Here is a 12,246-nt window from a genome sequence, read left to right as displayed (position 1 = left end):
TCCACAAGCAGGTATTTTTAATAAAATTATCAAGTTCCCCCTTCCTTGGTCTCTCTAAAGTACAGAATAATCTGGAGGCACCTACAAGAAGTGTTTCCTACATCAACTTCTGTGAGACGGTGTATAACATGATACGCAGGAGAAAGTACTTAGGTTCCTTTTAAACCTGATAATTGCTAGAAACTTCATAATTGGTATGTTCTCCCTCGGAGGTCCTTCCTCTGATAGGTAGTGACCACCAGGGGAAAAGCTGAGTCCAGGTGAGGAATGGGGTGAGAAATAGCAGGTTCATTTGTCTGGATTTACTTCAGACTTTGCTTAAATGATTCTAAATTTGTTTAAAGCCCCAGAACATAAAAATGAAACCAGAGTTCAATGAGATAACAGTTTTATTTACATCCTTTTCCATTTAATATATCACATCTTCAGGATGGGTGGTAGTAACCTGTTAAAAGGCTTTGCTCATTCTCCTCAGGCTACAGTTATAAGATCCCAGAGTAGCAGAAGCTGTTGGTCTGAAAGCTTTCAAGTGGGGGAAGAACCGTGGAGATTGTGGAGATTCTTTGACTTGACGTACCCCTCAAACACCATTCATACACAAATAAGTGCTTGTCTTCTAGCTAGACACAGGCTCAATTAGTTTTTCAAATACTCTCACCCTGGCAATATGTTACTTGGGAAATCTGAGACAGAATTGCTCAACTCAGTCATTAACTTCTGTCGTCAATATGTACACCTTGACTGCCAAAAACAGCAACTTAAATTTCTTACAGAATGCACCATTGGAAAAAGCTAAAAGGACAAAAGAAAAAAAATGCATTCAGAATATGTTTTCTTACCGTAATAGTTTCTAAACTGGTATCAGCCTGTAAGTAGTTATGAGCAATAGTAGCATTTATGTTTCCCCCTTGCCTGATATTTTGTATATAGTGAGTCATACATTCTGTATACTAACAATCGGATTATACATTCTGTACGATAGAAGTTACTAATTTTCATTCTTCTGCCACCAAGAAAAGTGTAATTTATCATTGGGAAAGGGATTTAAATACTCGTAGAGGTCCTTTTTTTTCATCTAAGGCCTGATTTTCTCCTGATAACCATTAACTGCTTGTTTTCTAAAGGTTTTTTTTTCTTTAATAAGATGCCTTATGATCACCACCGTGTCACCAGGAAATAAAGTGCCTTAATCCATATCATAATATTTATGTGACATTGTCCCAAACTTTTGATATCTTTCATATTTTTTACATGATATGACCTCATTATGGTCTTGCCTGTTACCCAAAGGAGAACTAATCCTCTCTTTTGCCCTAAAAGGCATTTTCCAGGCTGCGTATTAAAACTTGTTAGTTTTGTTACACTCGGTTTTGTTTCAGTCAGTGTAGTCTAATTCAGAAGGATCCTAGCAGTCTAGTTGGTGTGAAGTTCCATTTTTCTAGTCCAGACGAGTTGTCAAGGTTCCTGTAAGCTGGCTAATCATAGTGGAAACCTTAATTTTAACTTTTTGTTCTGTACTTATACTAGTTATCTGCAGTTTATCAAAACGAAGTACAGAGTACTTCGAGTACTTCCAAGTACAAAGATAAAAGTATTTAAATGGACCACAAAAGATCCTGACTTGTAAACTGGGGAGGCTTCTTGCAATTGACTTTAAAGGCCAGAGAAAGAAAGTGATAGTTTGACTTCACTGCCAAGTAGATTATAGGTTGTATCGTGGTTTCATTCTCCCAGAATTGCTCTTGGAGCCTGGTGTCATCATTAGCATGTAACTAATGATACAAACAAGGACACACATGTCACTAGAGATGGGCAAGTCTAGAGGTGCCTTTAACTGGTTTAAGAAAAAAAAAAAGACTAGGTACGAAACAAGACTAAACCAACCTGTTGCTCAGCTTTGAAGGAGAAACCAGGGATGGTTTCCATTACGGCATCTTGGAAACAGACAAATCTAAACAGGTTTTCTGGAAGGCCACCAGACAGTGTTCCTGGTTCTTCAGGGAGCTGTGTGCTTCCTGGTGTGTCTGCACCTTTCCCCACTTGTCACTGAAATGACTGCTTTACGCAGCTGTCCTGGTGTCCAGGTGCTACGACGTTAGGGGAACAACCAGGCCAGTGTCCACTCAAGCTCACTCATCATTCAACTATTCACCGGAAACATCAGTCATCTGCACTAGTTCTCTGAAGTATTTAACATCACACCAGCACACTAGAGCCTTTAGGTTTTGGCGGGTGCTCCCTACAAGCATACGTGTCACCGTCAGGCAGTAACATTTCCCTACATATATGTATGCACAAATACATTAAAAACATTTAATACAAATTTGTACATTACATGAAGTAGAACCTTAAAGATCACCCTAAAATAGAAGTACAGAGGAAACGCATGCAGAGAGAGCCTGCACAAGTACAAAGCCTGTGGGACAAATAATTTCCAGTCTGTGTTTCCTGCAGGATAGTAACACGTCTTGTCCTACCCAGAGGCAAAGTATATTTTCCAAAATTTGGACACTGCCCACTGCATTAAATGTAAATGCTCCTTGTGTATATAGACAGTAAAAGTAAGCAAGAAACCTTAACACATTCTTTTTTAATATATCAAAAATGTTTCCAAGGCAACATTATTAAGATGATTATGGCGCGGTCCCTAATGCAACACGGGCACTACGCGGAGGGCAGCGAGGAAGGTCTCACCGGTTGGTGGCTTAGGTGCTCTTCTTTTCGTCACCGAGCAAGGTCACTGCTGCTTTCTTGGCTGTGAGAGGGAAAGAGAATCGTGTCAAGGCGACTCGGGCCCCGGTGTGGCGCCTCAGCAGGAGGGAGGCCGCGGGAGGCCGAGGCGGGGGCGTCCAGGAAGCGGGCCCAGGCGGCCCATAGCACCCCCACAGCCGCCCAGGAGCCTCCGGCCGCCCTGCTTCCCGCAGCCCCGAATCCGTGGCCGCCTGGCCCGCTGCCCACCCCGGAGCAGCCCAAGGCGAGCTCCCTGGAGGCCCCGCCGCACACACACTCGCCTCCCGGGCCACGCACCCGTGTCTACGCAGCAGAAGCCAAAGCACAGAGGCCACGTCCACGGCCGGTGGACGGACCGAGCAGCTGCTGCGTGCGGGGATGTGCATGCGGGCAGCAGCCACACTGCCAGGTTACAGACAAAGCATGTGCTCTCACGCGTGCAACGTAAGGAAGAACAGCTGAGCAAACGGGAAGGGGGAGGAGAAGGAGCCTGTATGAGCCTCGCACCGAGGGGAGGCAGAGGAGGTGGGCCAGGCACCGGCACCGGGGAGGCCGCCGGTGATGAGCACGGGGCCGAGTATCTAAGTGATGAAGCACCGAATTCCACCCTCCGAACCAACACCGCTCCGTAAGCAGACTGCCTACCCCGGACCGCGCCTGCTTGGACTCGAGATCTAGCTCCTCGGGGCTAATCAAGGAGGGGGTTCTAGAACTCCCCTCACTCCCATCAGTTCTTTGCTCTCTACCAGGCCATTCCCACTAACTTCCAAACATATGTTGTTCCTTCTACCTTCAGAAGAAAAATAACAGCCCCAGGACCCTAGCGCCTCTTCCCAGTTGCAACCCCATTCTTCACTTTTTCCAAGGAATTTCCCAAAGGCTTCTCTTTCCCCCACTTCGCCTCCCCTCTCCCACACCCCCTGGGACCAGGATTTCAGCGCCTTCGCTCTGCAACCTGTTTTGCCAAGACCACTAGGGCCTTCCTGGCCGCCAAGGGTCATGGCCGGTTTTCAGCTGCCCCTTACAGACGACCTGTCTGCAGCGGGTGACACAGCTGCTGCCTCCTCTGGTCACACACGCTCCGGCTGTCACAACTGGCCACTCCTTATCAGTTTGCTTTGTCTGTTGCTGCTCATCTCCCCAGTGTCTCATCACCAGGGACCCTGGCTCAGTGTTGGGCCTCAGCTTTCCTAACTATATCCATTCCCTTTGTGATCTCACCTGGTCTCATGTCCAGAACTGAACTCCATTTTCCCTTCTAACCCTAGGACACCTAGTCTTGCCCAGCTCCGTGGCAATTCTATCCTCCCATCCATTCCGGCTGAAAAGCTTGGCTTCATGCATGACCCGGCTCTCTTACTCCACACCTGATCCATAAGCAAATCCTACTGGCTCTACCTTCAGTGTGTCAGACACCAATGCCTTCTGGTCTCCTACTGGGACTATTCTGACCCAAGCCACCTCTCCAGCCGGGTCACTGCAGGCAACTTCCAACTGCTCTCCTGCGTCCCTCCCTGTCCCTTCAGTCTACCCTTAACACAGGACGGATCATGCGGCTCCCCTGCTTAAAGTCTCCACCAGCACCCATCTCAGAGTTAAACCCAAAGCCTCCACAAAAGCCTAGGAGGCCTTCCGTGACCTCTCTTCTTCAGCCTCTGCTACCCAACCTCTCCGACCTATCTCCTCCTCCTCTTCGGGATCACCCCCTTCCAACCACACCGTTCCCACCTCCACTCTGCACACACAGCTTTCTCTGTCTGGAACATTCTTCCCTGTGGTTTCAAGTCTGATTCAGTATCGCCTTCTTGGTGAGGATTCCCTAAATCATTCTATTTAAAATTGTAACTTCCCTTCAGCCCCAAAACTTCTCTATCCCCTGTTAACTGTATCATATAACTTCTAAAACTTTACTCTCTCTCAACATGAGTGTCGTCAGCTTCATGAGTTCGAGTACTATGGTCTGTGTGGCTCAATGGCCCATCCCCAGGGCTAGGAACAGGCTTGGCACATGTTACGCGCATCAATAAATGTTGCATAAATGAATGAGGAGAACTGGAAGGACATTCTCTTGACCTATGACAAAAACAAACAGTTCAACCTGAAATGAGTGAGACAGTTCATACTTGTATATAATTAGACGGTTCTCTAAGATGTCTGCCCACCACAGGAAAGTCAGTTTTCCTAACACACTGACTGAACCGTGCCTTAAATGGGGCCTGGAGGGAGAATCTCGGGAAAAGTAAAGGGCAACAGGCAAAGTGTTGGTAAAGAAATCGCAGAGTAGCCTCGGCATTTAGCTGAGGGTAGCTGGCAGGGGAGGCGGAGAAGCAGCTTGTTACCTGGGCCCCAGGCCTCCCAGGCCCTCCTACCTGCTTGCCCTCAACCGCCCCGGAGTCCTACCTTCTTTCGTGATGGTATCCACAGTCTCTTTGGCTTTGTCCTTGAAGTCATTCACCATGGTATCCACCTGGGACTCATGCTTCAGAAAGACAGGCTGGATGACGCGCCTGTAGAGCAGCTCGGCCCCGTTAGAGGGGCTCGGGGCCATGCACCACAGCAGGAAGCCGCACTGCAGAGACAGCAGCACAGCGGCCTTGGTAAGGGGCCATGGCCCACCCCACCCCCGTCTCTGCCCAGGCACTGCCTCGGCTGCGTTCTCCAACAGCATTTCCAGTGCCTTCTCTAGGCTACAAGGGCGCTCTTGTCAGATGGAAAAAACACCCAACACGGCCTAGTGAGGAAAGGCCAAGATGGAAAACATACCGAGTCCTAGTGTTCATTTCCTTCCTAACTTGGATCACTTTTTAGTTTATAGCTGCAAGAGGTTTTAGCCATCTCTGTCTCTGTCTCTCTCTCTTTTAAACATTTTATTTATTCACATGAGACACAGAGAGAGGCAGAGACCCAGGCAGAGGGAGAAGCATGCAGGGAGCCTGACATGGGACTTGATCCCGGGACCCCGGGGTCACACCCTGAGCCGAAACCTAGAGTCGGACACTTAACTGACTGAGCCACCCAGGCGCCCCAGGACTTCTGGTTTTTAATATCCAAACATTGTACGATGTTCTCCATTGGTTGCTTACATACATACTCAAAACTCTATACAACAACTTAAATAAAATGATACGCAGGAAAAGGAAAAACCATGTTCTTGGCATTAAAGTGGAATTCCATGTGGATATTTAAAGAATATGCCGAGTATTCAAGGAGGTGGGCTGTGTACTACTGCCTGTGAAGCCAGCAACTTCTTACCAACTATGCTGTTTGGAGAGCCTGGCGTGTTGCATATTTGTTATTTATATGGGGTATTTTTATGTGTTTGACTAATAATTTGGGAAAACTGGTATGGAGTCTTAGATTTACACATCTTAATTTTCACCATTTAAAAGTGTAGGAAATAGTCTCTTGGCTGGTTCCTATGCAGGATGTTTAATCTTCAGGAATGGATAGTGATGCAGAGATGGATGCCCGTATGTAAGCACAGGCATCGACGTGACGTGGAAATGACGCACTGGGTTAGCCGCCAGTTGATTACCTATTTCATCTTGTGACTTGAGGTAAAGTCATAACCTCTCAAGAGTCATTTTCCTCTTCTGTAGTATTGTAGGAAAATCACAAATTAAGGTAGTTGAAGAAAGTATGTAAGAGGGATCCCTGGGGGGCTCAGTGGTTGAGCGTCTGCCTTCGGCCCAGGTTGTGACCTCGCGGTCCCAAGATCGAGTCCCCCGTCCGGCTCCCAGCATGGAGCCTGCTGCTCCCTCCGCCTGTGTCTCTGCCTCTCTCTCACGAATAAATACACAGATTCTTTTAAAAAAGTGTGTAAGATGGCAGTAGTATTACCAAGTCCTACAGTTCTTACTGTTGTTGAGGACCTCTGAAGCACGGTCTCCCGTGCAGACAGCCACCGTCGGCAACCCAGAGGAGCTCATTCACTCGTCCCTTCTGGATGAAGGCGAGACCACTGGACAGAAGCAGAGCTGAGCGCCTACCGTCTTGTCCCTCGTCGACGTCACTGGCTATCCTCTGCTCTGCTGCTGGCTTCCCGGTACCCTCTTGGGACCGTGGCATAATTACTGCTCTCATTAGCGTTTTCCAGTTTTCAAATGAAATAGCTTACGTGTATTAAAGAATAAAGATAATTACTGTTCAACTCTCACGGTGATTCAGCCACCAGCTTTTATAACTCACTCCCTTCTCTCAACCTGCATAAGTATTCTAGGGCCCAGGAGTACCCGAGGTACACAGATCTGACCATCATTTTATTATGTTTTTAAAGACTGCATTTATTTATTTTTTTGAGAGAAAGAGAGAGAGGAGCAGAGGGAGAGGGACAAGCAGACTCAGAGCTGAGCAAGGAGCCTGATGTGGGGCTCAATCCCAGGACCCTGAGATCATGACCCGAGCCGAAATCAAGAGTCAGCTGCTTGGGCCGCCTGGGGGCTCAGGGGTTGAGCATCTGCCCTCAGCCCAGGGCTTGACCCTGGGTGCCGGGATCAAGTCCCATGTCGGGGTCCCCGCAGGGAGCCTGCTCCCCCCTCTGCCTGGGTCTCTGCCTCTCTCTGTGTGTCTCATGAATAAATAAATAAAATCGTTTTTTAAAAAAGAGTCAGATGCTTAACTGAGCCACCGAGGCTCCCCCAGCAGCCTGTTAGTCGAGCTGCCCTCAAAGTGGCAAGGCCGACGCTCGCACAGCACACCGAGCCCACTGTGGCCTGCAGTTTGGGGGACGGCCCTGCAGTTGGGGATCGGCCACCCGAGTTCGTGCCAACCCCATGGCACCCACATCCCCACCGCGACATGCTGACAGGCCCTGGTCGCCTGATCAGAAACAGGCTCAGGACACCTGGCAGGGGGCCGCCCAGAACGCAGGCGTCCAACCCAGAGAGGTCCAGGGGGGACAGGTGACGGTCGGGTTATTCAACCTTGTTTCAAAAGTCTAAGAATGAGTCTAGGAAATGACCCAGGCGGTAGAGAGGAGGCGTGACGCCGTGGCCTGCAGGCCCCAGGCCCGCTCAGGCACTCGGGCCGGCCGTTGCCCCCACAGTGGGCAGGCGGGCAGACAAGGCTGGGCTGCAGGACGGAGCACTGCCCGCGTATGAGAACTGGAAACGGAGCCAGCGTGCGCGTGTGTGGTTCAAGCACACCCAGGCTCCGCGCGGCCTCGTGGCCGGGACTGACACACACACACAGAAAAACCAGGAAGATGGAGATGCTAAGGGCGGAGGGGCTGTAGGCGCTGCTCCCTGAGCGCACAGCGTGGACCCGAGCCCGGCCCGACGGGTGCAAACGGCCCAGCAGCCACAGGTTCCCTTTGCCCAAGTACCCCCTGACCTACGGCAGATTCCGGCCCTAGACCTAGAGGGGCTAAATAAATATCCTTGTTGCTTCCTTTTTAAATATTTTATTTATTTATTCACAAGACACACAGAGAGAGTGAGAGACCCAGGCAGGGGGAGAAGCAGGCTCCCTGCGGGGGGCTGGGGGGCTGCCGACGCAGCACTCGATCCCAGGACCCAGGGTCACACTCTGGGCCAAAGGAAGATGCTCAACCGCTGAGCCCCCCAGGCGTCCCTAAATACCTTCTGAATGAAGAACAGAACACTTTCATGATCAGAGGAGAAAAAAAGGGCTTTTACATTTCTTTTTAAAGTCTTCTGCTTAAGGGACACCTGGGTGGCTCAGTTACTTAAACATCTGCCTTCAGCCCAGGTCATGACTCAGGTCCTGGGAGGGGGCCCCACATCAGGCTCCCTGCTCAGGGGGACTGCTTCTCCCTCTCCCTGCTGCTCCCTCTCTCAAATAAATAAAATTTTTGAAACAAAAAATAACCCCCTCCTGTTAATTTTTTAACCCCCTTCTGTTTAAAGACCGACCCCAGAGTAACGCTCTAGCCAAAGAGACTGTACGTTGTCAACTGATCTTTAATGCCTAATGATTGATTCCTCTTATTTTCCTCCAATCCTTGGCTGCTTTAAAGATTATTATTTTATTTTTTGAGAGAGCGTGAGTGGAGGGGGAGGCACAGAGAGAAAAGCAGACGCTGCTGAGTGCGGAGCCCAAAGTGGGGACTCTAAGGACTCTAAGATCATCACCTGAGCCAAAGGCAAATGCTTAACCTACAGAGCCACCCTGCCACTCCCGGTCTTAAGCTGCTTTAGAGGAAATACCAACAATGTTAATTAAACAAAAGATAAATATTAAACTCATCGTTACTCAGGCCTCTTTTCCTACTTCATACATCACCAGGTGATTGTAGCAACTGCGGATGCCCTATGCTAGCTCTTTTCGGGGGGGCCCTTCGGATCAGGTCATGATCTCGGGGTCCTGGGATGGAGCCCCGTAACCGGCTCCCTGCTCGGGGCGGGGGGGGGGGGGGCCTGCTTCTTCCTCTGCCCCACTGCTCTGGCTTGTGTGTTCTCCCAAAGAAATAAATAAAATCTTTAAATAATAAAAAACGGGGGGGGGGGGGGACACTTTCCTACCCACTCTGCAGTTCCGAGGCTTTTTCTCAGTCTGTTCTCTGCAGCCACTCAGAATGTGCACTACTGAACGAAGAAAGCATTTTGATTGACAGCACAATCAATTTTTAATCATCTCAAGTACATTACCAATTTGGAACAAGCAGGAAACTCTCTCCTCCTCATTGATGCCACAAGACTACTAACGGATGCACATTTGTTTTACTATTAGGGAAGAAAATTTTGCCGCAAAGCTACTTTTGTAACATCCTTCAAAACCAAATATAAATGAGTTAGCACTTATCTCTTATTTGGGATCGTCTCTGTACCTGTGGCCTCCACTAGCAGAGGTGATCAGGAGCAGGCTGGGGTCACGTGCTGGAACTCTGAGGTCAGCTCCCGGGGTGAGTGACAGGGCCCTGGGCACTGCAGCAAGCAGGGGCAAGGCCCAGCTCCCTTCCCTAGAGACTACATTGTGACGTCACTACCATTAAGTGAATCTTCTTGAGGACTTGAACATTGTTTGTAGTTTAAAATATATGACACCAAAATAAGATTATAAAAATATTTCTGTAAACGCTAAATGTCTCCGTATAACAAAAATACACAGAAAACCCAGCAATCTGAAAGCTTAAATCTTACCACAGACCTTAAAAAAGTTTGTCTTGAAAATTCTTCAGCCATCTTACAAGGCATTCTGTGGTTGTGTCACTCAAAATTAAGAATTATAGGGTGCCTGGGTAACTGAGTGGTCTGCCTTTGGCTCAGGTCACGATCCCAGGGTCCTGGGATCAAGTCCCTTATCAGGCTCCCTGGTCGGCAGGGAGTCTGCTTCTCCTTCTCCCTCTGCCCCTCCCCCTGCCTGTGCTCTCCCTCTCTCACTCAGTCTCTCTCTCAAATAAATAAAGTTTTAAAAATTTAAAGAAATTATAATGGGCGTATTTTCATTTAAATTTTTAACTATTTAAAAAAATAAAAATTTTAACTATTTAGCTTTTTGGGTTTTGTTTTTTTTTTTTTTTTTACCATAAATGGTGCCCTAATATGTAATGTTCCACAATTTTTTATAATTACTGAATAATGCAAAATTTCTATAGATATAGATCATTTCATTCCATTTAACTGTATATGGATATACTGGGTTTTTATTCCTATGTTGTTTTCTCTTGTCTTTTTTTCTTTAAGATTTTATTTATTTGAGAGAGAGAGGGAAAGAGACAGCACAAGGGTGGGGAGAGGCAGAGGGAGAGGGAGACACTGGCTCCCTCGTCTGCAGGGAGCCCTACGTGGGGCTCCAACCCAGGACCCTGAGATCAGGACCTGAACTGAAGGCAGACACCGGACCCCCTGAGCCACCCGGGTGCCCCCCTTCAGTCTTTTTTGTCTAATGGCTGTTTAGTCGGCAACGTTATCTGAGGCTCAGGTATACCACAGTGATCCCACGGTTACACGTACTACTCAAAGCCCACCACGTACGGGCACGTCTGTCACCACCAAGAGTTACAGTAGTAACCAACTATATTCCCTAGGCTGTATTTTTCATCCCTGTGACTTATTTACTTTATAACTGGAATTTTGTGCCTCTTAATCCCCTTCACCCTCCTCCCCTCTAGCAACACCAGTTTGTTCTCTGTTTCTGGTTTTTATTTATTTTGTTTTTTAAATGCTACGTATAATTCACATATGGTATTTGTCTTTCTCTGACTTACTTCTCTTAGTAAGTCTTGGCCTAATACCCTCCAGGTCCCTCCATGTTGTTGTGAATGGCCAGATCTCATTCTTTTTTATGGCTGAGTAATATTCCAGTGTGTACTCGTGTATGTGTGTGCATCTTTATCAATTCATTTATTGACGACACTCACGTTGCTTCCGTACTTCAGCTACCATAAATAATGCTGCAAAAACCATAGAGGTGCATGTATTTTTTTTAATAAGCAGTTGCATCTTCTTTGGGTAAATGCCCAGTAGTAGAATTATGGGATCATATGGTATAGAATTTTAATTTTGAGGACCTTCTATACGGTTTTCCATAGTGGCTGCACCAATTTATATTCTTACCAAAAATACATGAAGGTTGCCTTATCCCTACATCCTCACCAACACTTGCTATTTCTTGTCTTTTTGATACTAGGCAATCTGGTGTGAGGTGATACCACAGTGTGGTTTTTGAGACATACACTTACCTGATGATGAATAACGTTGAAAAGACATGTTTTCATGTGTCTCTTGGCAATCTGTCTGTCTTCTTTGGAAAAATGCCTACTCAGGCTTCCTGCCATTTACTAATTAGATTTTTGGGGGTTTGGTTGGTTTGTTGCTTAAAGGTGTTGAGTTCTATGAGTTCTTTATATATTTTGAATATTAACCGCTCCATAGATACATCATTTGCATATATTTCCTCTCATTTAGCAGGTTGCCTGTTCTGTTTGGTTGACAGTTTCCCTCAAAAGCTTTTTATTTTGATGTAGTCCCAAGAGTTTACTTTTTGCTTCCGTTTCTCTTGCCTAAGAAGACAGATCTAGAAATATATGGCTAAATTCAATGTCAAAGAAATTACTACCTATATATTTTCTTTTGGGAGTTTTATGGTTTCAGGCCTCACATTTAAGTATTTAACCCATTTTGAGTTTACTTTTGTATATGGTGTAAGAAAGTGGTCCAGTATTCCTAGCACCATTTATCGAAGAGTAATCCTTTCCCCACGGTATATTCTTGCCTCCTTTGTCATAGGTTAATTAATCATAAAGCATATTCCTGGGGACTCTATTCTGTTCTTTTGATCTGTGTGTCTATTTTTGTGGCAGGGCCATACTATTTTGATTGGCAGCATATCACGAAATCTGGGATTGCGAGACCTCCAGCTCTGTTGTTCTTTTTCAAAACTACCTTGGTCATTCGGGGTCTTCTGTGGTTCCATACAAACTTGAGGAGTATTTATTCCAGTTCTATGTAAAATGCCCTTGGTATTTTGATAAGGAATGCATTGAGTCTATAGATTACTTTGAAATATATGTGTACGTGTGTATTTTTTATGTTCCCCTCCAGTTTCCCAGTTTGT

The 12,246-nt window shown here is 46.9% G+C and overlaps 1 protein-coding gene across 2 annotated transcripts in view; it reads right to left on the bottom strand.

Annotated features, from left to right (window-relative positions):
- Nucleotides 1–371: 371 nt before the first annotated feature.
- REEP5 (receptor accessory protein 5) overlaps nt 372–12,246 on the bottom strand; it is a 31,467-nt gene continuing 19,592 nt past the window's right edge. The window contains exons 4-6 of one of the 2 annotated variants that reach the window (XM_025436957.3): nt 5,131–5,299; nt 2,695–2,755; nt 372–792 (exon numbers count right to left, since the gene is read on the bottom strand). In XM_025436957.3, the coding sequence (XP_025292742.1) occupies nt 2,706–2,755; nt 5,131–5,299 (219 nt within the window). In that variant the 3' untranslated portion in view covers nt 372–792; nt 2,695–2,705. Of the gene's footprint in view, nt 2,756–5,130; nt 5,300–12,246 lie in introns of both variants that reach the window. The other variant, XM_025436956.3, reaches the window with a different exon arrangement.

Source organism: Canis lupus, chromosome 3 (assembly GCF_003254725.2).
Source record: "Canis lupus dingo isolate Sandy chromosome 3, ASM325472v2, whole genome shotgun sequence".
NCBI classification, from domain to species: Eukaryota; Metazoa; Chordata; class Mammalia; order Carnivora; family Canidae; genus Canis; species Canis lupus.
This window is presented reverse-complemented; position numbering and strand designations above follow the sequence as displayed.